Source organism: Saimiri boliviensis, chromosome 13 (genome assembly GCF_048565385.1).
Source record: "Saimiri boliviensis isolate mSaiBol1 chromosome 13, mSaiBol1.pri, whole genome shotgun sequence".
NCBI classification, from domain to species: Eukaryota; Metazoa; Chordata; class Mammalia; order Primates; family Cebidae; genus Saimiri; species Saimiri boliviensis.
In genome coordinates this window covers 21,280,532-21,304,745 of record NC_133461.1, presented here as the reverse complement: position 1 = coordinate 21,304,745, position 24,214 = coordinate 21,280,532, and the positions used below count along the sequence as shown (strand labels likewise).

Sequence of the window (24,214 nt, the reverse complement as noted above, 5' to 3'; positions counted from 1 at the left end):
GAGGCCTCCCAGTCATGCTTCCTGTTAAGCCTACAGAAACTACAAGTCAATTCAACCTCTTTTCTTCATAAATTACCCAGTCTCAGGTAGTTCTTTATAGCAGCGTGAGAACAGACTAATACATCCAGCTACGTGGGAAGCTGAGGCCGGAGGATCACTTGAGCCCAGGAGGTTAAGGCTGCAGTGAGCCAGGATTGTGCTGCTGCATTCCAGCCTGAGTGACAGAGTGAGACCTTGTCTCAAAAAAAAATAAAAAAAAAAGATGAGAAAATTGATCCCCTAGATTCCTGACACCACACTCTCTTCATAATAACCCCAGAAAAAAACCAAAAACACTGTAACATTCCACCTCCTAGAATAAAGCCACCACAAAGAACAATATCGCAATAGTGTGCTGACCAAATTAATACAGGTTAATCATCGCTGCAATTTATTGGGCTTTTTAACACACATACACACACGCATGCATACACACACACGTATCTCAGGCACTGCACTGTAATGCAATCTCATTTCATCCTTTAAAGAACATCTGCAAGAATGGCCTTTGACTCAGACGATCCACTTCCAAGAACTTTTTCTATGGAAATGATCAAGGATATGTCCAAAGATTTTGTCTACAAGGATATTTGTCAAAATTATTATTTAGTAATATGTCATGACAAATAAAACACATCCGTGAGATATTAAGGGAACAATACAGAGCACAGAAGAGAAGGAACATGAGTATTTTTATAATTTTAAAGTATGCATAAAATATGTGGAGTTAGTTTCATCAAAGCGTTACAAGATCATGGGTAATTTCCCCCTTTTATGTATCTTTCTAAATTTTAAATTTTTTCATAAGAAAAGTATTTTTTAAAATTATGACCTAGGTACTATGTCCAAATATTTCACAGATGTTAATGACTAATAGCCCATTACAGATACAAAGCCCTTTCTAGTCTACACTGTAGTTTCACATGTTGTCTCAGGTGATTCTCACACCCTCTTTTCAGGTGGGGAGAGGAGCTGTCTTATAATGCTAAAGATTTTCAAACATACAAAAAATAATTAAAAGGCTGGGTGCAGTGGCTCATACCTGTAATCCCAGCACTTTGAAAGACAGAGACAGGAGAATCACTTGAGGCCAGGAGTTTGAGACCAGCCTGGGTAATATAGCAAGACCCCCCATCTCTACAAAAAAAAAAAAAAAAAGAAAATTTAAAAATTAGCCTGGTGTGGTGGCATGCAGCTGTAGTACTAGCAACTCAGGAAACTGAAGCATTAGGAGCCCAAGTGTTAAAGGCTGCCATGAATTATGACGGTGCCACTGTACTCCAGCCTGGGCAGCAAAAGGAAATCCCATCTCTAAAGAGAGGGAAAGAGAGAGAGCAAGAAATACAATGAACCAAGAGCCGCTCCCTGTGACTCACAGGCAGGCACACTCAGGCTTCTCTGAAGAGAGGCTGCCCTTGGCCGTGGTCCACAGGGTTTCTGCTCCAGGCTCCCAATGTCCATTGCGGGGGTGCTCCCAGTGCTGTAAAAATAATCTGTCTTATTAACTCCTTTGGCTCCCCGTGCCCCCTTAACTTCTTAAGTTCAGTAGGATTCCACTCAGTTCAGGAAAGGAAGCGAGCAGTGTGGGGGAACATTCCAGAATACATAGTGAGTGAGACCTCTGACAAGGAATAGAGTCAGCAGCATACAGGAGCTGGCCCCTGCTGACTCATGAAAGCCAATCTTTAACGATTCTTCCCAACTCTGTGATCAGTAACGTCACGTTGGTAGCTTGGCACCAGCAGCAGTGGTGGTATTTACACCGTGGAAATCACAAATGCTACAAATCAGGGTCTTTTTTCTCCCAGACAGCTTGTTGTTAAACATTTGTCAGCACACCACTGGTTGCAGTCTCAGAAAGAAAAAATCTGTATATTCAAATAAAGGTCAACCCCTCCAGATCCCTGCTTTAATGAAGCAGGAATACAGCTGCACAGACTAGGCAGGCTATGTTGTTTTAAAATAACATATTGTTCAGAAAACTGTTTATGTATTGACAAAGCTTGCCAATCTGCCCACTCTCCATCCTTCCTTGAGATCACTTAAGTGTGTTTCCTCTCGCTGTGACTTCTCTTTCTTTGACTTCTCCAGAGTCAAAGCCCACCTGGTACACTTCTTTTGTTTCTAAACTTGATGGACCCAAACAGTGGATGAAACAGACAACCAAGCTCTGAGCAGGCAGAGAAGAATGTCCTGCTCCCCACAGATATGCGGTACCCATATCTGTGTCAGACAACCCAGTCTTGCCCGGAAGTCAGACTTCCCTGAGTTGAAAGGCTTGGTAACTTGTTTGCCCTCATCCTCTGGCTTCCCAGTCGGTGGGCCACCTTCTCTGGTGCTTCATGAGCAATCTCTATGCCGCACTTGAGGATGACTCAGCTGGGAGTGAAACACGATCAGGAGATAATTTGGCCCAGATGGCTCTAATGCAGACAGAAAACACCAGGCACGAGCATTTGGCTGTACGTATCCTTAGTCTGGGGAAACCCATTTAAATTTTTTTGAGAAGGGAATGTAACCAAGCAGCCACATATCCTCAGAATGCTACCTCATGTTCTACAGCGGCAATGAGGTGTCTGATCACGCTCCTGGAGAGACATTCAGCTCTCAGGAAGGTAAAGCCAGGCTAGCCTTTGCTGTTGGCTACCACCACGGCTCAGCTCGGAACTTGGCCTTTGGGAGATTCAGAAGGGATCAGGCATAAAACCTTGAAGATCGTCCTAGCTTCTGAGGATCAAGGGATTGCAGCAAAGGATAACACAACTGGAAACAGAAGAAAGCATCACAGAAACACAGAGTGAAATAGGAGTTCAGAAGAGGGGGCCAGGGAAAGGTTTGGGGGACACCAAAAAGTGAAGTGGTTGCATAGAGTAGCTGTCTTTTTGTGTGTGTGTCAAGTTTCGAGGCGTATGAAGGGGTTAGAATTCACTGCTTGACACAGTTTTTCATTTCTGTCATGCAATTGACAGGAGAAAGATACAAATAAAAGAAGCTGCTTGTCTGCAGAGTGTAGCTTCAGGAAAAGATTGCTTTGCTTTAGGAAAAATAGGACCTGTGTAACCCAAAGCTCTAGGGTATGATGGGGACACACTGGTGAGAGGCTCTCACTGGTGCTAGTGAAAAGATAGGCTGCCTTCAGGATTTAGCTGGAGCTCTACAGCTCTGGATACAGGGTTCCAACTCATTGCAGCGTAATCACGGACACTGTAAAGTGTAGCCCTCCGGGAGGAATGAATGGGAAGAGACCACTTTGTTCCCCACTGCCTAATCTTGAGAATGAGCAATTTGTGCTCCCCTGAAGTGGGTGCTTACCCACTGCTGCATGTGGTCGTCCCCTGTGACAAGTTTCCAGGGCCAGATGAGATGAGTAGAACAAAACATACTTTTTTTTTTTTTTTTTTTTTTTGAGGCAAAGTCTGTTGCCCAGGCTGGAGTGTAATTATGCGATCTCCACTTGCTGCAATTTCTGCCTACCAGGTTTAAGAGATTCTCCTGCCTCAGACTCCCGAGTAGTTGGGATTACAGGTGCCCACCACCACTCCCAGCTAATTTTTGTATTTTTAGTAGAGACAGGGTTTCTCCATGTTGGTCAGGCTGCTCTCGAACCCCTGACCTCATGATCTGCCCGCCTCGGCCTCCCAAAGTGCTGGGATTACAGATATGAGCCACCGCACCTATCAAAATGTACTTTTCATTGGAAAGTTTTTGTCCCTTTTAGCCCTCCGGCTGGAACTGTTGATTAGGAATCACTTTCCATGGATTCTGTTAGTACTACAGCCCATGGGTTTTCGGTGGAGACAAATGGAATCCTACTAAAAAGACTAATAATAACCCTAGTCACTGTGGGGTAGCTTTCACTCCAAATAGGCAGTGATTATAGAGACAGCTGTCTCTCTACATCATGAATGTGGAGAACAATAGGAGTATGCAATCCACACGTTATCATTTCCATCATCCCAGGAAAGTTTCCTTTTAGGCGGGCGGAAGTGTGCTAACCAGCAACCTGTAAAAACACTCTATGCGTATGTGTATGTATGAGTATGTTTACTGATCTAAAAGATGTGGAACACACAATTTACAAATAATAAAATACACAATACACTTTCTTATAAATTCCATATAGCCAATTCATTCTCAGAGAATGCTTTTGTTGATTTTTACCAAGCTCTTGTATCTGCAGCCAACCTATGGGTGCAATTAATCAAAAAGTATAGTTCAGACATATTGACATTTTGTTTACATTAATGAGCAATGCAAATACGAAACAATTTCTTTGTGTGTCAACACTTCACTTGGATAAATTGAATAATAGTTTTCAAATACTGGAAGACTATTTCCTCAAGTGTTTGTGCTATTCACAATGTGATGGCCACAGACACAACTTATATATTGTGTTATTAACGTTCTTCCCATCACTTTCTTACATCTAATCAACAGCAAAAAACACAGGGTGAAATAATTAGGAAGTGATAAATTTTGAATGTTACCTTTGTTTTTAATGTAACAATTTGAAAGTTGTGATTTTCATGATTATTAACTTGAACTTTTAACAGTTGGTTCACGAGCAAACCTGCCACGTGCCTGTGCAATCAATTCCACGCCACATGTACACCTTTTTTTTTAATGAGGAAAACATAAAAATACGGAATACTCCATGGATTCTCAAGGTTAAATCTATTCTCTCTTAACATGACAGGAAAGTAAAGTTTTGACCCACAGGGGAGACTGGAGCGGAGAAGTTGGCCTGTCTGTTCCCATTTCAGGAACAGGCTAAGAGTGTGTTTCTGGAAACAAAACTGTCAGAGTGAAGTCTCACAAGAAATCAGAAACAGGACCCAGATCTCTGCCCAAGGGCTTATAACAAAGGCTTAAAGCAGGCTTTTTTCCAAAAATGTTTTTAATTCCAACATCCACCTTAATGGCCTACTGTAGCCTAATTTAGCCAATAGCTGTTATTCTAAAAATGGAAGCTAATGATTCCAGCTAAAAACAGCTAAGCTGGTACTGTCACAGTCTATTGTAAGAAACTGATTATCATGAGATGCATTTGTTTTTCACTTCCTTTTCCTTGAAGAAAGGCTTAATAAGAGTCTCACATCAAAAGCAAAAGCATTTCTTTCTCTCATGGGACCCTAGAATATTAGGACCGTGTTCTCTAGCGGCAACCACCTCCCAGAACTACTCTTTGTCAAGATGCATCACATGCACGGAGCGATGGTCTGGCTGAAGGGCACCACCTGCTATCATTCATCATACTTGTGCCATTTAACAAATATTAGCAGCATCCATTTACTTCTCTGGAGCCCCCACAGGTACCCACCACTTGACTCAGTGCTATACAGCTTTGCACACTATATTTTGTAAAATACACGCATATGGTAAAGCAGCACAACTTTTAAGGCAAAGATCAGATAATAGCCATATTGCACAAGTGTCTAGCTGGAGAAAGTTGGCAAAAAAAAAAAAAAAAAGGTTTGTAAAATGATCAAAGTTTTAGATATGCAGGATAAATATGTTCTGGGCATGTAACATACAGCATGGTGAATATAGTTAATAATACTTTCAAGGACTGTATACACTTGTCCCTCTATATTGGCAGGGGATTTGTTCCAGGATTGCCCACAGATACCAAAATCTACGCAAGCTCAAGTCTCCATTTTGCTATTAACAACTGAGAAGCTGAAAAATCTCAATTTAGGGTACTGGTTTCCAGGTGAGCTCAGAATTTTCTTATTCCAGCTTGTGACATCTCAACGAATTTTCCATTTCCACCCAGTGTCGGAAGCCGTGTTCCTGGGCCACTTTCAGGATTCTGGCAGAAGGTGTTTCAGGTGAGGGGAGAAGGTTATAGTGAATCAGAGGCTCCTGGCTGATGCAACTGCGCCTTCACGTGCCACTGGGCACACACGCAGACATTCGCTTTCTTATGGCTGCCAGCTTTAAATTCTGCCCTCCAACTGTTGCTGTGCGAGGTGATCCTTTGCCGCGTCAAGAGGAGCTCACTTAGCAAGCAGAGCCCCCAGGAACGCAAGTGCCTCGGTCATCTACACTCTGAGCACGAGCAGGTCTTGCTGCTCACTCCACCTGGGGTATGGCTGCAGCCTAATCTCTCACCCTTTGTGAGTAATAATATACCTTGGATAAACACAATGGCTTCAGATGGAGCAAAGGATCTCTTTTACATGCCTTAATTATGGTTTCTCAAATTAAGTACCCAATTTATAAGAAAGATTAGCTTACCCCTTCCATCAGCATGACCTGGATGTGGGACATGGAGTCAAAGGAGATTATTTTGGAGCTTTAAGATTTAATGAGTGCCCTGCTGAGTTTCAGACTTGCACAGGGGAATGCAGTGGTGCATGCGGCCTGTAGCCCCTGTGTTTGGGCCAATTTCTCCTATTTGGAATGGGAACATTTACCCAATGTCTGCATTCTCATTGTATCTTGGAAGTAACTAACTTGCTTTTAATTTTACAGGTTCACAGGCAGAAGGGATTTGCCTTGTCTCAGATGAGACTTCGGACTTGGACCTTTGGGTTAATGTGGAATGAGTTAAGACTTTAGGGGACTTTTGGGTTAATGTTGGAACGAGTTAAGACTTTGGGGGACTTTGTGTTAATGGTGGAATGAGTTAAGACTTTGGGGGACTGTTGAGAAGGTATGATTAGTTTTGAAATGTGAAAAGGATGTGAGATTTAGGAAGCGCAGGGGTGGAATGATTTGTGATTTGTTCTGTGTCCCCACCCAAATCTCATCTCAAATTGTAATCCCCATAATCCCTACATGTTGAAAGAGGGACCTGGTAGGAGGGGATTGGAACATGGAGACAGTTCCCCCTATGCTGTTCATGTAATAGTGAGTTCTCACAAGATTTGAGGTTTTATAAGGGGCTCTTCCCCACTTTGCTTGCTCTCACCCACTGCCATGTAAGACATGACTGCTTACCCTACTGCTATGATTGTAAATTTCCTGAGGCCTCCCCAGACAGGCTGAACTGAATCAATTAAACCTTTTTCCTTTATAAATGACCCAATCTCCAGTATTTCTTTTTTCTTTTTCTTTTTTCTTTAATTTGGGGCCAGGGTCTTCCCAGGCTGGAGTGCAGGGGTGCAATCACACCTCACTGCAACCTCAAACTGCTGGGCTCAAGCAATCCTACCACCTCAGCCTCCTAAGTAGCTGGAACTACGGGCACGTGCCACAACACCCTGCTAATTTTTACTTTGTTTTTGTAGAGTCAGGGTCTCTCTAAGTTACCAAGGCTGGTCTTGAACTCCTGGACTCAAGCAATCCTCCAACCTCAGCCACCCAAAGTATTGGGATTACACATGTAAGGCACTGCAGGCAGCCTCACATTTAAAGGGCTTTTAATAATGCATTCAGGGCCAAGTGCAGAGGCTCATCCCTGTAATCCACACACTTTAGAAGGATCCCTTGAGCCCAGAAGTTCAAGACCAGCCTGGACAACATGGCAAAACCCCGTCTCTACAAAAAAATACAAAAAAGTAGCCAGGCATGATGATGCACTCCTGTAGTCCCAGCACTCGAGAGGCTGAGGTGAGAGAATCATCTAAGCCCAGGAGGTGCAGGTAGCAGTGAGCTGAGATTGCACCACTGCACTCCAGCCTGGGTGACATATCAAGATTCCATCAAAATAAAAACAACAAACCCAAACCAGAATGAGTTCATTTCTCCTGATATGAAGCAAATTTTAAGTGTAAAAATTTATTCTGATTTTTAAAAAGTTAAGTAGTTTAAGAATGCATACTATTTAGAAGAGAACTATACATACAGAAGCCTGGGCCTTACCATCACCCTGGCAAGCTAAACTTCCTCATCAACACCGTCCCTGCAAAGTTTCTGTAGAAGTTGATTCATCAATTAAAAGTCAGATCTGTGCATACACAGCTTGAAGAAACTGCCAGCAGTTCATTGCTAATTACCAGGGCAAACATTTGTATTTCAAAGTTGACCAACAGGATGACAATTCTCAAAGCTCTAAAATATTTTGTCCTATTAAACGCTAGCCTAGCGTATGACCGTTACCCATCCATGGTTACTAACAATCAAAGGTAACACTGCTTAGAGCAACAAATGCCACAGGCAGCGGTCTCAATAAATCCCTCTTTGTCTGTCACTATAAAAGCTGGTCTGGTCCCAACTCAGTATCAAGGATATCATTCCAGACAGCCCAGTATTATCAATTCAGAAGTTTCCTTAGCAAATTGGTGCTTCGGATAAACTTGCACGGGCTCCTGAATTGGAGTTTTCTGCATCATCTCCATAAAAATACTGTTTCGCCTTTAAAGTCATTGAAGAATTGAAGCAGACCCGTGGAAAGTTTCCTGAAGGAGTGAGAGTAGCTCCAAAAATAACCTGCCTTCTAGCACCAGACTACGAACCCGGAGAATCCACTTCATGGTGGGATGGTCACTCAAAGTCTGCTATGACCCTAACCCCCCAAAAGGTGATGGAAAAGGCTAGAGGAAAACCCTAAGCAATTGCCTATGCCTTGTACCTTTCTCTAGAAACCCAATCAACTAACAGGAAAGCCAATTGGAAATTTTAAAATGTAGATGCTACTCATGAGGACTGTCATCGATGTAGGAAAACCATTAACTCCAGTGGATGCCATGCTTCTTTTCCTGTATTAAAAAAGTTCCTCACATTTAATAATTTTGGTTAATTTAGATCAGTTTTGATTTAACAGACAGCATGAATCAAATTTAGTTAAAACCTTAATGATGTTGTAATATTTATTAACACAGCCAATTCTCAATATAAAAGATTTATGAATAGCCTAATACTTCTACTTTATAAACTTGCTTTATAAAAAAAAAAAAATCAAAGAAATGCTCTTTTGAAGAACAAAGTTTCAGGGCTTGGAGGAAAGAGAAAGTGATCATTACAAATTCTTCATAGAACCACCAGGAATCTTTTAATCCATTTAAATACAAACACAGAAGATCAGATTCTGATCTGACATTATTTCTGTATTTTTAGAAACACTTTTCACTCACAAATCCAAGGTTGCAATGGCATTAAAAATATCTACAGGAAAGGACTGGCATGAAATACGATATTACGATAATAGTTATTGCATTAAAGTGGTTACTTTTCTGTATTCTTTACATGTCCCACTGTATGGCTATATAATTTTTACAATAAAAAATCATAAGGAAGAATTCAAGGTTACAAAGCACTGTTGACTTTATAAAGAATTCTTAAAACAAATGTGCAGAAAGAAGGCCTTCGACTAAGACAGAGAAGCCGCCAGGCGGAAAGGCCCGCGAGGTCCGGGAGGAGCTCCAGGGGGAAGCTCGTCGTCGGCCTTTCCAGCAGCGCTGTCCCTGGACACCGGAAGCAGTGGGAGCCCCTTCCCTGCAGCACCCTGGACTCCCATCAAGGCACGTGTGATAGACACTGTACTTCTACACATTTATTAGCCTTGGGTATAAGGGGACTCTCAGAGCACTTCTGAAATGCATACTTGATTCCTTTTTACATCGAGGAAAGTAAGATTCACACACAAATACCAAGATGACCAATGAATGGTGGCCTCGCTGGCAAAAGCAGCCATCGCAGGTAACCACATTACCCGCCTAGCTCTCTGTAACCCATGGGATTAGTGAAAGGTTAAGTAACATTTCTTTTTCAAATTCATTTCAAACACTCAACTATGTTCATTTAAAAAACAGCAACTACAGGCCGGGCGCAGTGGCTCAAGCCTGTAATCCCAGCACTTCGGGAGGCCAAGGTGGGTGGATCACAAGGTCAAGAGATCGAGACCATCCTGGTCAACATGGTGAAACCCCGTCTCTACTAAAAATACAAAACATTAGCTGGGCATGGTGGCGCGTGCCTGTAATCCCAGCTATTCAGGAGGTTGAGGCAGGAAAATTGCCTGAACCCAGGAGGCGGAGGTTGCGGTGAGCCAAGATCGCGCCATTGCACTCCAGCCTGGGTAACAAGAGAGAAACTCCGTCTCAAAAAAAAAAAAAAAAAAAAAAAAAAAACCAAAAACAGCAACTATATGCACAAGACTGTAAACAGATGTCATTCACACTAACAGCTCACAAAGGGGTTAGTGGGCTGCTGCCGGAAGGCTTGGCCGCCGCAGGACTCACGTTTCCTTCCCGCAGTGTCTGAGTCCGCACCGCACTCCCAGCTCAGACCTCCGAGGGCAGAGACACAAGCGAACCCGTGCTGGGAACAGTTGAGGCTGAAGTCCTTGCAAGGCTCCCACCCAGGTGCCCCATCGGAAAGCAGATGTTTCCAGCGTGGCCTCGACTGGGGCAGGAAGGAGTGGTTATCTATGTACTTAAAGTTTCATAAAAATTAAACTCACACACACACACACACAAAACCAAACCCTCCCGTACCCTTTCAGGACGGTTTGGGGCAATAAAGCCAAAATCTGTATTTAAAATAGGTGTGTCTCATAAGATAAATTTTTAGCTTACTTATTAAAGGTCCTAGTGGACATTCCAAACTAGTAACTTACACCTAGAGAGAGAAAATATAAATGTTTACTGTATAGTTACATAAAAATAGAAATCTATCAATAAAGTCCAATCCTCAAGAAATCACACAGTTTGTGCCCAAAGGCTGTATATATATGAAGAAAGGGTGACTTCCTTCCTTGATCTCTAAACAACATCCTCTCCATGTCGAGGATATCTAGAGGTTGGACATTTGCCTAATGCCACAGGGTCCACCGGCAGGGGTCACAGCTGCTGGTTGGTGAAGAAGGATTTAGTCTCCCTGCAGACAGGATTGACACAAAGCGGACAGCTCAGCGTTAGCTGCTTGGAGCACAGCTCGTTTGACTGGATGTGTGAATGCACCAAGTCGGCCAGGGCCTGGAAGATAGACAAGAAGCAAAGAGGCATCAGAAGCACAGGGTCTGCTCATCTGCCCAGGTCAGCGCTCTGGCTTGAGGTTTCTTTCCATCTGAGCAGTGAGCATTTTGGATAAAATTCTACAATATCTTCCTTTCCTGAGAATCCTCAGCTTACAGAAAGTTAAAACAGAGATTTCAGGAAATGAAATCCTCTTACCCCATCCACTAAACCTTTTCTCTGGAAAGCAGGTTTGAAATTAGACATAGTTATAGGTGGGTAGAAATCAGAAAATTGGGGCTATCTGAAGAAAGACTGAGCAGATAAGGATAAAATTCGATTTTATTTTCTAATTAATTGGAACTCCAAATGTTCTAATATGTGAGAAAAACCAATATTCTGCAAGAGTTTCTCAGAGGATTACTCTCTGGTATGTTCTACTAAAATGGTTGTAACACTGTAGATACCTTAGAGAACAATGGATTTCCATTAAGAGACTCTGCTCTTCTGATGTTTTCAACTCCACACTGAATCAAATGAGAAAAGGGAGGAAAAACACAGACATGTTTTATTTTCCTTCTTTTTTTTTTTTCAAAGAAACTGCTACAAAAAAAATACAGACACACACACACACACACACACAATTCAAAGTCTGACTTCAAGTGTTCTCAGACTTGCTCATGAATGAAAAACAGTCATGGGACAGGGCTGTACATTGATCCTGTTATCATAAATTATTCCTCAATTCCTATGTCCTTCCCCTTCCCGTTACCTTCCCACAGGTGATTTGTTTTTGAATCCTTTTTGTGGTTACACTTGAAATTCTCCACTGAAATCTGCTTACCATTCTTTTTTAATTCTATTTTCTAATGCATAATTTTATAGACTCTCCCTAAGTACAATGTTACTTTAAATATAATTTCATATTTGTTTTGATCCCAAGTGCGAAGATGAAGTAAATTAACTTATTGACTATAAAATGTATATTGGACCCAATTCAGAGTTGGGTTTTAAAATATATTCCTTTTTTTTTTTTTTTTTGGAGATGGAGTCTTGCTCTGTCACCCAGGCTGGAGTGCAGTGGCACTGTCTCTGCTCACTGCAACCTCCACCTCCTGGGTTCAAGGGATCGTCCTGCCTCAGCCTCCTGAGTAGCTGGGATTACAGGCACCCACCACCATGCCCAGCTAGTTTTTGTATTTTTGGTAGAGGCAGGGTTTCACCATGTTGACCAGGCTGGTCATGAACTCCTGACCTTAAATGATCCACTCGCCTCAGCCTCCCAAAGTGCTGGGATTACAGGTGTGAGCTACCAAGTCTGGCCTAAAATATATTCTTACGGAGAAAAAGCTAAAGAAAACATGGGAGGATTGTTTCAGTACCATCCCTACTCCCGGTTCCAAAAATATTCACTGCCTAATAACTGAAATTGGTCTAATAATGATTTACTCAGCTAGTTAGGATTCGTCTATTTCCCTTTTCTTCTGGTAGCTTTTCAGTACTTGGTCATTTGTTATTTATTTATTTATTTATTTACTGAGATGGAGTCTCAATCTGTTGCTCAGGCTGGAGTGCAATGGCACAATCTTAGCTCACCACAGCCTCCACGTCTCAAATTCAAGTGATTCTCCTGCCTCAGCCTCCCGAGTAGCTGGGATTACAGGCACGCACCAACATGCTCGGCTAAATTTTGTATTTTAGTAGAGATGGAGTTTCCCCATGTTGGCCAGGCCGGTTTCCAACTCCTGACCTCAGGTGATCCACCCGCCTCGGCCTCCCGAAGTGCTGAGACTACAGGTGTGAGCCACCACGCTGGACTCAGTTACCTGATCTTTTAGATTAGCATTTACATCAGGAGATTGCCATGAGACAAACATCGAGATTCAGCAAACACATGGATCTCAACTTAAGAGGCTGTATTCTCAAACTTCATATAAAAGTCTGTTACCACAGGATAACCAATGTTGGCAAAGGGCATTTTCCAACAACGTTGGTGGGAGAGTCAGCGATACACTGACTAGAAAAATATATAGCAACACTGAAATTCCACGTGCACCTGTAGTCCCAGCTACTCCAGTGAGGAGAGAGGATCACCTGAGCCCAGGATTTTGAGGTTGCAGGGAGCTATGACTGTGCCACTGCACTCCAGTCTGGTTGACAGAGCCAGATTTCATCTCTAAACAAATTTATAAAATCACAAAAAAGTTAAAATAAAAAAATTGTTTTCCAAACATATTGGTATTAAACTATTATTTTCACTGAAGTTTTAGCAAGTACACGATTAGCCAAGCTCATGGTGAGCTACAGAGGGCATCCTGAAACGAAATCCACAGACAATGCTGCAACCACTTCTTAGCCGATTACAACTTGCCTGCAAATCCTTTATCAGAATCACTGACAAGAAACTTAGGTGCTTCCTAGCTTCACCCATGTCTGATTGATGTTCAGCATGGAAATTCAAAATCCATGGGGGCTGGGTGTTTGCTCAAGTTCTGCCCCACCCACTCTCTGCCCTGCCCTGCACCTGCTGCCCAGTCCCAGAGAGGATGAAGTCTTCTGCAGGCTGGGCCTCCGTCTATCACACACGGGTGACCAGGGCCAGAAACTCTGGCAGAGAGAAAGGAAAGGGTTTCTTGGATACCAACGCTTCCATACTCCCCATAAAAATAAAGCTATATATTGGACACAGGTTTTAGGCCTGCTCTCAGAAGCCAGGACATAGATGAACAAATAGTTTTTCTCCACCCTGAATGACAATTCGCATCCATCTCATATTACTAGACACCAAAGATGGTTTGTTTGTTTGTTTGTTTGAGATGGAATCTCACTCTGTTGCCAGGTTGGAGTACAGTGGCGCAATCTCAGCTCACTGCAACCTCAGCTTCCTGGGTCCAAGCGATTCTCCTGCCTCAGCCTCCCCCGAGTAGCTGGGACTATAGGTGCACACCACCACACCCAGCTAATTTTTGTATTTTTAGTAGAGACAAGGTTTCACCATGTTGACCAAGATGGTCTCTATCTCTTGACCTCGTGATCTGCCTGCCTCAGCTTTCCAAAGTGCTGGGATGACAGGCGTGAGCCACCGTGCCTGGCCAAAGATGGCATTTGTTATTTCAATAATCAGATTTATCACAACCCGGCAGCAGATAGCTAAATAATTGAGTGCATAAAGGAGGTCAAGGAAATCACAACACACATTGATTCCACATTCATTTCATGCTCTTCTCTTAAATTACAATGACTCCTGTATGCCTTGACACTCAACAAGAAGCCATGTAACAGCCCTGAGTAAAGGTTACTATTAGGCAAAGAAAAGAAATTATAAAACAATAAACCATTTTCCTTTGGAATTAGTGAGAAGTACAATTCTTTTTTCTTAAGGAAGTGTAGTTGTTATTACTTTCAAGGAGTCCAGTAACTCAAACTAAACAAAATGATGTCAGCCACAGTGATCCCTGGGTCACCTGGTTCAATGAACACACAGGCTTCCCCTCCCACTGCTGACACGGAATTAACTCAATGTGTTGAGATTATTACTCAGATGACATATTGTTCAGAAGAACGAGGACACCATATGTGCAAACAAATATAGTAAACAATATTTTCTGAATGATACATTAGTTAGTTGCAGAGAAAGTTTCCTTTCAAAACAAGTCATGATGGGATTAATGCAGATAGGTGCATTTACCTCCTTGGCTAAAACTTGAGAGTACTCGATGTCCAGCTCATACAGCGTTTCAATGTGGTCACTGGTAAACGCTATCGGAACCAAGAGGATATTCTTCCTTCCCCTCTCACAGAGTCCTTTGATAGATTCATCTGTTTGAGGACCCAACCAGGGCATCGGACCAACCTATGTGAAAGGAAGATGAAAGCGTAAGGGGAACATTGCTCCTGATGGTCTGTAGTATCTCTGTTTGCCACCTAGACACACACACTGCCCACGGGGGCAAAAGCCACCCTTTACACCTGCTTGGATAGGTTTGATATTTTCACATGGAAGCTTGAATCCTAGAAGTTGCCTCAAGATAATAAGTAACAGTTTCTGTCATTGCAGCTAAAAGCAAAATATTAAACCAATGGAACTCCACGAGTCACTTGATGTCCCCTTCTATCTTACTCGCTTGCAGAGTTCCTTCTGCCCATGGTGAGGAATCAGGTTATGGAACAGCCTGTCTACGTGGAGGAGCCAAATCTACCATTTCATAACTAACTCATAAAGTAAACTTTACCAAAAGAGCTGGTTGCCCGCAGAAGTGTGGAAGCCACCCACCTTGGATTGCCACACGAGTCGGAAGGGGTTGCAGTACCCCAGCCTTTCCATGACTTTTTGGACAGTGGCGCTCACCTCCTGAGGATACGGGTCACCTCTGTTGACCACCTGCAGGAGAGACACAATGGGTGTTCAGTCACCAACACTGAGAAGGCCCCGACTATGTGCTGACACGGTGTGAGCCCTGGAACAAAGTCCTCCCTTTCTGTCTTCTGCACCAATGATGATACGGTCTGAGTTCAGTCACCGAACTTCCTTAGTTCCACTTCTCCATCAGCCAAAGAAAAACCCTTCACTCAGTCATCTCTAAGGTCCCTAAGAGGGTGTAGACTTCCATGTTCCATGTTATTCATGGGTCTAAGGATGGTTCTCTCTCTTATCTGAAATATGAAGATGACAGAAAAGCTGGGCAGGATGGGAATTTCTACACTGGTGGTCATGTGAGTAGTGATTTCACAACAGGAAGTGAAAGAGGGCTGCATGGACAATGTACAGAACTGCTGGATTTACGGTAAACCCCAGTGGAATCAGAGGAGGAATGCAGCACCTGGGTGCAGGTTACAGGCACCTCCAAGAGTACGACCTGCACCTTCCACTTCCTCTCTCTCCACTCTTCCTGCAACAATGGACAACAGGCAAACGCTCTGTGCACAGCAAATGTTTCATACACATTCCCTTGTTAATACCTTTGAAATGTTTCCATGTAAATTTTAATGCTTTAAATATTTACTGTGTACTGACTCCCCAGCCCTCACCTGGCTTTATTTTCTTCTACAGCATCTGTTACCTGCTAATCTACCATACTGTTTCTGTGTGTATTATGTTTATTATCTTTTCTCCATACTCTCTGAAGAGAAAGATTTTTGTCTGTTTTCTTCATTTCCATATCCTATGATATGGATAGAAACAGTGCCTGGAATATAGCAGGTGCTCAATAAATATTGGTGAAATTAAATATAATGACAAGTTGGGTACAGTGTCTCACCCCTGTAATCCCAGCACTTTGGGAGGCCAAGGTGGGTCGATTGCCTGAGGTCAGGAGTTCAAGACCAGCCTGGCCAACATAGTGAAACCCAGTCTCTACTAAAAATACAAAAATCAGCCAGGTTTGGTGGCGGCCCCTATAATCCCAGCTACTCAGGAGGCTGAGGCTGGAGGACTGCTTGAACCCGGGAGACAAATTTTGCAGTGAGCCGAGATTGCACCACTGCACTCCAGCCTGGGTGACAGAGCAAGACTCCATCTCAAAACTGACAAAAATAGTTCATCAGTACATACATACACACACACACACACACACACACACATATATGCATATATATGTGTGTGTATATATATACATATAGACTCCATCTCAAAACATATATATGTGTATATATATGTATGTTTTGAGATGGAGTCTTGCTCTGTCAACTCACATATATATATGTATATATGTACTGACATATGCTATATATGTATACTATGTATGTCAGTATGTTATATACTATATATACTGTATAGTACATATAGTATAGTACAGTATAGTGTGTGTATATATGTACTGACGAACTATTTTATGATTATTACTACTGGTTTGTTTAAAAGCCATGGGAGGCATAAACGTCGAAGGAGTGAAGGAAACGCAAAGCCGCCACTGGAACAGCAATGCAGTAATGCCACAAACATGAACTACCTGTGGATGCTAAGATTAGAGCAAACTGAGGAATAACAGAATCTCTGTATTGTCTCAAAGTACCTCCTCCAAGACATTTTTAATTACAAAGTGAAAACTAGTAATTGTAGGATGGATCAACATGGCAGACACAACCTTAAACGAGGGACCAGGGATCACATCGCCAGAAGAAAAGCACATTGACATCACGGACCCCCGGGTGTGACGCACAGAGCAGGGCCCGCCAATGATGCATAACCGCAATCTAATCGTGAGAGAACTTCAGACAGATCGCGCCACAAAACAACTGACTTCCTAAAAATGGCTCCTCAAAGATACCAAGGTGCGGCAGGGCGTGGTGGTAATCTCAGCACTTTGGGAGGCGGAGGTGGGTGGATCACCTGGGCCCAGGAAGTCGAGACCAGCTTGAGCAAATGGCGAAGCCCTGTCTCTTCAAAAAATACAAAAGTTAGCTGGGTGTGGTGGTGTGCGCCTGTAGTCCCAGCCGCTCAGGAGGCTGAGGTGAGAGGATCACCCAGGTCTGGGAGGTCAAGGCTGCAGTGAGTTGTAACTGCACCGCAGCACTCCAGCCCGAGTGACAGAGTGAGACCCTGTCTCAAAAAAAAAAAAAAAAAAAAAAATCAAGGTGATGAAAGAAAAGCCAAGTATAAGAACCGTCGCAGATTGGAGGGTGCTGAGGAAACCCCACACCCACACACAGTGTGGGACCCTGGACTGGGTCCTGGAAGAGAAAAAAGACAGCTTTGGAAACAGAGGTGACATCCGCATGAAGTCCAGAGTGCAGGGAACAGCAGCGTGCCGGAGCTGCCTTCTTAGTTAGTGTTGATAACTGCAGAGGGTTGTGTGAGATGTTAACGTTCAGGGAAGCTGAGGAGAAGGGGTACGTACTCTTTTAACTCTTTACTCTTTTAACTAGTTTCCTGTAAGTTTAAAAATTACTTCAAAATAAAAAGTTTAAAAAGTCGTTAGAAATAAATGTCGGGGAAGAGAAGAGCGTGCTAGGTCAGCGCTCTCTCTCAACTCTCCAACTGTCCTCCCCACGCCAGACTTATCCTTATGACATTGTGGCACTTCCTGGTCCCACAAGAATGCTTGAGCAGCACAATAACCCGGAAGCAGCATGCTCCACCTCCAGGGGAAAGACCAAGGAAGTGAGTGAGACCAGGGTGAGGGGAGGCCAGGCAGTGCCTGGAATCCCCACTACAAAAGTGGGTTTTGCCCGGGCACAGTGGCTCATGCCTGTGATCCCAGCATTTTGGGAGGCCAAGGGGGGTGGATCAGTTGATGTTGAGACCAGCCTGGGCAACATGGTGAAACTCTGTCTCTACTAAAAATACAAAAACTTAGCCAGGTGGGGTGTTGTGTGCCCGTAGTCCCAGATCCTCAGATGGCTATGGCAGGAAAATCGCTTGAATCCAGGAGGTGGAGGCTGCAGTGAGCCATGATCGCACCATTGCACTCCAGCCTGGGCAACAGAGCAAGACCCCATCAAAAAAAAAAAAAAAAAAAAAGCAAATGTGTTTGCTCCAAGCTGGTTCAAGAGCTTCCCTCTGGCACCCCAGGCCAGGTCTCGCCATATACAGGATGAGGCAGGAGGATGGACATGTGCAAAGGACTGCCTGACACCAGAAAAGGAAATGCAAACCCATTAAAATAGGCGAGCTTCCAGAAGAGAGGTCCAGAGGTCCAGAGAGAGGAATTTATTTCCAGAGCCTCCTACCACCCACCCACATGAGGCCCAGCAGAGATGAGTGGAAAATCTACAAGGGCTTGTCCCTCATGGCCACCAGGGGGCGGTAAGGCCCAGTTACAATCATGGCCCCAGACAGGTTGGCTCCATTCCCAATGTTGTTAAAACCTCAATCACACCTATGAAGAGATAATTCTCCACCTCTCCGGCTTGGAAAGCACTGTTTTTAGGACACAATGCTAGTTCTGAGCAGATGAAACTGGTTACTTATTCCAAGCACTTCTATATTACCATACAGCACACTAGCTTGATCATTCTTGTTTCCAACGAGACAGCTACAGCACAGACTGTAGCATCTGGATGAACAGCCTAGTGTAATATGATGAACTAAAGAGCAGCCAGATCCCAATTTGATCCTCTGTATTCACTTGCAAAAATGTGTCCTGGGTCTTAGCAAACTGCAGTGGCTGCCTGGAATTCAAACAGCCCTACCAAACCCTGAGGACAAAAGCATGGAATTGAGAGGCTTCATCTGAACGGAGACCCTCCCACTCAACACACAGCAACATCACGCTGAGCTCTGATGACAGGACAGGCGAAAGTAACCTTCTCTTAACTGTTCCACTTATTGGAAAGTCTTACATTTGAATATATCTTCAAGTTATCATTTTAAAGAAAAAAGGAGCCAGGCGTGGTGGCTCATACCTGTAATCCCAGCACCTTGGCAGGCCAAGGCAGGTGGATCACCTGAGGTCAGGAGTTTGAGACCACTCTGGCCAACATGGTGAAACCCAGTTTCTACTAAAAATAAAAAAAATTAGCTAGGCATGTGGTGGGTGCCTATAATTCCAGCTACTTGGGAGGTTGAGGCAGGAGAATTGCTTGAACCCAGGAGGCAGAGGTTGCAGTGAGCTGAGATCGTGACATTGTACTCCAGCCTGGGTGACAGAGCAAGACTCTGTCTCAAAAAAAAGGAAAAGATCTATTTAAAACACTAAAATTTGAATTCATTGTTATGAGGTTTGAAGAAATGAGGCTAGTTAAACCAGCAGCAAGTCAAGTATCAGGAAAAAAAAATTAGCAGCACGTCTGAGATTTGAGAATTCATTCTTGCACTGGGCTTAGGACATAATGGAAGCTAGACTCATTTTACACATTTAGAAAATGAAATCACCCAATCCTCTATCACTAGGTCATACAACAAAACATTCTTACTTACAGACATTGGCAGTGAGTGAGCAGAAAACAGAATGACCACCTCGCTTCTCTTCTCAAGTGGAAAATGGTCCAGTTCCTTTAGAATGTGGTCTGCAAAGCACTGCGGGAATCACAAGAAAGGAGGATAAAGAGGAAGGGAAGAGAGAAATTGAAGGAAAAAGGAAATATTTTTAAAATGAAAGCTACACCAAAAATCTCAGAGCAACCCTCAAAAATCAGACCTCTCTTTTTTTAAAAATTGCAAACAGTCCAGCCTCTAAGCATTGGTTTATTATCAAAATGGATCATAACGGTTTCAGGGGCCTGGGGAATTTGCTGGGAAACTTCTAAAGCTCACTAATGGCTCACTGCAAATGTGCGCCGTGGATGTGCTTCCCCTCGGGAAGGACAGGGCACACTTCCAGATGGAAAGGAAACACAGATGGGAAGGAGAAGTTGTTTTAAGACGTCTCATTTGCTCCGTTAGCAGGAAAACAGCTTACAGGGTCTTTCTAAAGCCTCCTTGGTTTGGCTTTCAGGCATACCACATTAAATACATGAGTCAGAAATAGTAGCGAAATAAGAAAATACTGTTCTATTTTTACAACATTTTCTTCTGAGCCTTGTATCCCCATCAAGTCCATTTTTATAAAAACCTTCACAGTAACAGATGACAGGTGATACACACCCACTAAATTCACAGAGCGGGGAAAGGTGTGGTAAGCTCAGGGGCCCATTCAGTCCCATCTGGGGAACTTGGGAAAGAACGTGGTTCCTGCCTCCCGCTCCAAGCCTCTGTCCACCAGACCAGGGAGCTGCCTTCGTCTAGCTAGCACTTTCTGATTCACATTGATAGGTGCTGAAATACCAGAGCTGAAGGGCTTTCTTTCATCTTATACTTTAATCATTCTCTGTCATTTAGCCTATAAAAAATGCTACAAAAGACAGAAACGGGTCAACTGACAAAATCAGAATATGAATGTAAATTAAGTAAAAGTTTATGTATTGATGTTAAATTTACTGAATTTGAATGTTGTATTGTGGTTATGTAAGAGAATATTCCTGATTTTAGGAAACACACACCTAAGTGTTTAGGTATAGATGATGGTGATATATGAATAACTTATTCCCAAATGGGTCAGGAAAAAAAGCATGTATATACAAACACAGAGACACACACATATACACACACATAGAGTATGTAAATGATAAACCAAGTGGGATACACATGTTAACACGTCGATAGGCCAGACGCGGTGGCTCACGGCAGTAATCCCAGCACTTTGGGAGCCAAGGTGGGAGGATTGCTTGAGCCCAGAAATTCAAGACCAGCCTGGGCAACATGGAAAGACCTAATCTCCACAACATTTTTAAAAATTAGCAGGGCATGATGGACATGCCTGTGGCATCTGAGAAGGCTGAGGCAGGAGGATCACTTAAGCCCAGGAGGTCACGGCTGCAGTGAGCTATGAACATGCCACTGCACTCCAGCCTGGACAACAGAGTGAAACCCTGTCTCAAAATAATAATAATACATGAATATAGGTAAAAGAGTAGATGAGAGTTCCTTATACTGTTTTTAATCTTGTAACTTTTCTGCATATCTAAAATTATTTGCAAACTTCCATTATAACTTTTTAAAAATTATAAATGTAAATCTGCACTTGTTGGTAGTTTGATATGTCAGTGTCAGTGAAAACAATGGGATAAGCAAACTATTCCCTGAGAAATATTAAGATATGATTAATCTTTCAAGAATTCTCAAAATGTGGTAAATAAATGTCCTAAGGCATAAAATGGTACCTAAAGGTAAATTCCTTTTTCAGAATTTATCATGTAAATTCTCAGTAAATGTGACAGGATTAAACACAAACAAAACCAGTATTTTCTGGTCTTTGCAGTGTTTGGAAACTAAGGATGCTCAGAAAGGATTATTTTTGGACCTCAGCCTAGATAAAGAGGCCCACTGCAAGGTTTAGACAGGAGCCTAGAACATGTATTTGCTCCAATTACTCCAACGGCCAGATAAGTGCCAATATTACAGAAAACAGTAATAAAATGACTATTTGGAGTAATTACTACCTATGCCAAGTAGAAATGTGAATTCAAAATGGAATTTGTAGTTTTTAACTATATTTTTAATTTTAGTTTTGTTTTCCGGTTTCCAAAAATGTCACATCCTATCCAAAGCTTAGTGTTTTGTTTTGCTTTTTTTCTTGGCTTGCAAAACTGCAAGTAAAAACACAAAAAAGCCATCCTCAAAACTGAGGCACCATGGGCAAGGAGAAGTGTTATTTAAATCACCTAAAACCCATCTGCAGTATTTTCTATACGCAACCCCTCTGCAGAATGAAAGAGGCACCGAGCCTCTCAGAGCCTTCAATCACATCATCTAGAAGGGCAGATAAATGCCTCTAAAATTCCCTTTCATTTTATGAACAGAGACTTCCTCAGTTAAGAGACCTTTCCATCGTCCTGCTTCCCCCCTTTTCAAAGGGCTGAATTTTAATGCAAATCTAATTACTCACTCGTTCAGGGCAGGCAGATGCTGTGCAGATCCCTCCATTCCCTGCTACCACATGTCAGTGCTGACCTGAAACACCCCTCCTTTCCAATCACAGGCCTCCCAGAGCAAAACCCGGGCTGCTGGTGCTTCAGGCAGTGCTGGCTGGACCCAGCAATACAGCCGTCAGTGGTGCACACAGAGACCACAACTACACCCAGCCCTAAGGGTAAGCCTTCTTTTCACTTTTTACTTAAAATTGGATTTCAACCCAAGTGTTAACCCTTTATATGCCCATGGAACACTGCTCTGGGGAGAGCTGTCCTGATTTCAATGATATCTAGCACCATCTAGTGGTCACAGATTTCAGTGACACCAGACTTTAGAAGTTGTGAGTAGGACTTTTTGCCAGGAGTCAGAAAACCTTCAGGGAGTGAAAAATAAAACGGATAAAATCTAAATGACTTAGTACTACCTCTACCTAAAATAACTCAAAAACAGAAACTTCTACTAGCAGAACAAAATTATGTTTGCATAATTTAGGGCAATATTTTACCAATTGCCCTCTCATATTTGACAGGCAGAAAAGAATATGATAACATAAGTTCAAAGCTACTAATTTTAGAACTGTAATTTTAACTTATTCTCCTAAAATCAAGCATCTGTTAATAAAAGTATTATAAATATAAACTGTATAGAAGAAATATGAAATTTCTTTTAATATGTGAAACTTTCTCAATTGAAACATTCAATTCATTTTCATGTCTCAGAACATACAGCTATATTACTTTTACATTTTTTAAATCTTTTGACATTTTCAAAGATTTAGAAACTAGAAAATTTAATTCACTGGTTAGTCATTCAATCTCTAAATGTGAGTTAGCTGAAACACCATGCACAATCTTTAATGATCTTCTGGTCATGGGAAACTCAAAACTCAAAATATCACTTTGTGACGATTTGGGACTAATAGCATTAATGTGAAGAAAGAAGAGTCTAATCATTTTCATCTTTAAATTCATTTTCTCTTTTCATAATAAATCAAGGGTGTAATACTTTTATTTAATCCCTAACACACAATTTAAGCCAGAGAACAGTAAGGCTCAGAAGGATGAACATAAACCCAGAAGGGACGAGCAGCTGATTCACACTAGACAATGGGGTGAAGGGCGGCTGGCAGTCACTGGCTTACCTGAATGAGGAGGCGATGTGTGGGCCACCTGTCAATAGTGCTCCACTTCATCATGGGCTTCCGTCCCACTTGATTATAGTATCTGTAAATGGCATTTAAGCTGCTGCCTGAAATATACAGAGGCCACTCAGTAGATGCATTTTGATTTTGGTGAAAATAAAAAACAGACTCGTAAAGGTAGTATATATAAGTTCAAAGCAGTAACTGCTTCTATACTGAATCAGTCTAATTACAAATTATTTCAGTACTCTAAAGTGCATACAGATTTAACTACCCTGAAAATGAAGATCACTAAAAAGCAATCAATTTCAATGGACTTTCAAAGATTACTGATGTCAGTTCTAGTGAAAAACAAGCTGGCTGCAGAGTTATGAAATACAAGCAGTCATATTTACAGGGACAAGTCTTACAATTGAAAGTATGTTGGCTGGGCGTCGTGGCTCATCCCTGTAATCCCAGCACTTTGGGAAACCGAGGTGGGCGGATCACCCGAGGTCGGGAGTTTGAGACCCCTGTCTCTACTAAAAAAATTCACAATTAGCAGAGCATGGTGGTGCATGTCTGTAATTCCAGCTACTCTGGAGGCTGAGGCAGGAGAATCACTTAAATCCAGGAGGCGGAGATTGCAGTGAGCCAAGATTGCACCATTGCACTCCAGCCTGGGCAACAACAGCAAAACCCTGTCTCAAAAAAAAAAAAAAAAAAAAAAGAAAGAAAGAAAGTACGGTTTTTTTCACAGTTACAAAGATTATCAACCCCATCACAGAAAATGTATGGGATGGGGAAGGAAAGAAAAAAGGAACT

At 42.5% G+C, this 24,214-nt stretch overlaps 1 protein-coding gene across 5 annotated transcripts in view; it reads right to left on the bottom strand.

Annotated features, from left to right (window-relative positions):
* Window positions 1-8,951: 8,951 nt before the first annotated feature.
* Window positions 8,952-24,214, bottom strand: part of FECH (ferrochelatase) — a 39,284-nt gene continuing 24,021 nt past the window's right edge. For 3 of the 5 annotated variants that reach the window (XM_074383358.1, XM_039463826.2, XM_074383360.1), the window contains 6 exons: window positions 23,411-23,517; window positions 19,738-19,836; window positions 15,154-15,261; window positions 14,569-14,733; window positions 11,348-11,407; window positions 8,952-10,901 (listed from right to left, as the gene is read on the bottom strand). In XM_074383358.1, the coding sequence (XP_074239459.1) occupies window positions 10,767-10,901; window positions 11,348-11,407; window positions 14,569-14,733; window positions 15,154-15,261; window positions 19,738-19,836; window positions 23,411-23,517 (674 nt within the window). In that variant the 3' untranslated portion in view covers window positions 8,952-10,766. The remainder of the gene's footprint in view (window positions 10,902-11,347; window positions 11,408-14,568; window positions 14,734-15,153; window positions 15,262-19,737; window positions 19,837-23,410; window positions 23,518-24,214) is intronic. The other 2 variants (XM_074383359.1, XM_039463827.2) reach the window with 1 other exon arrangement.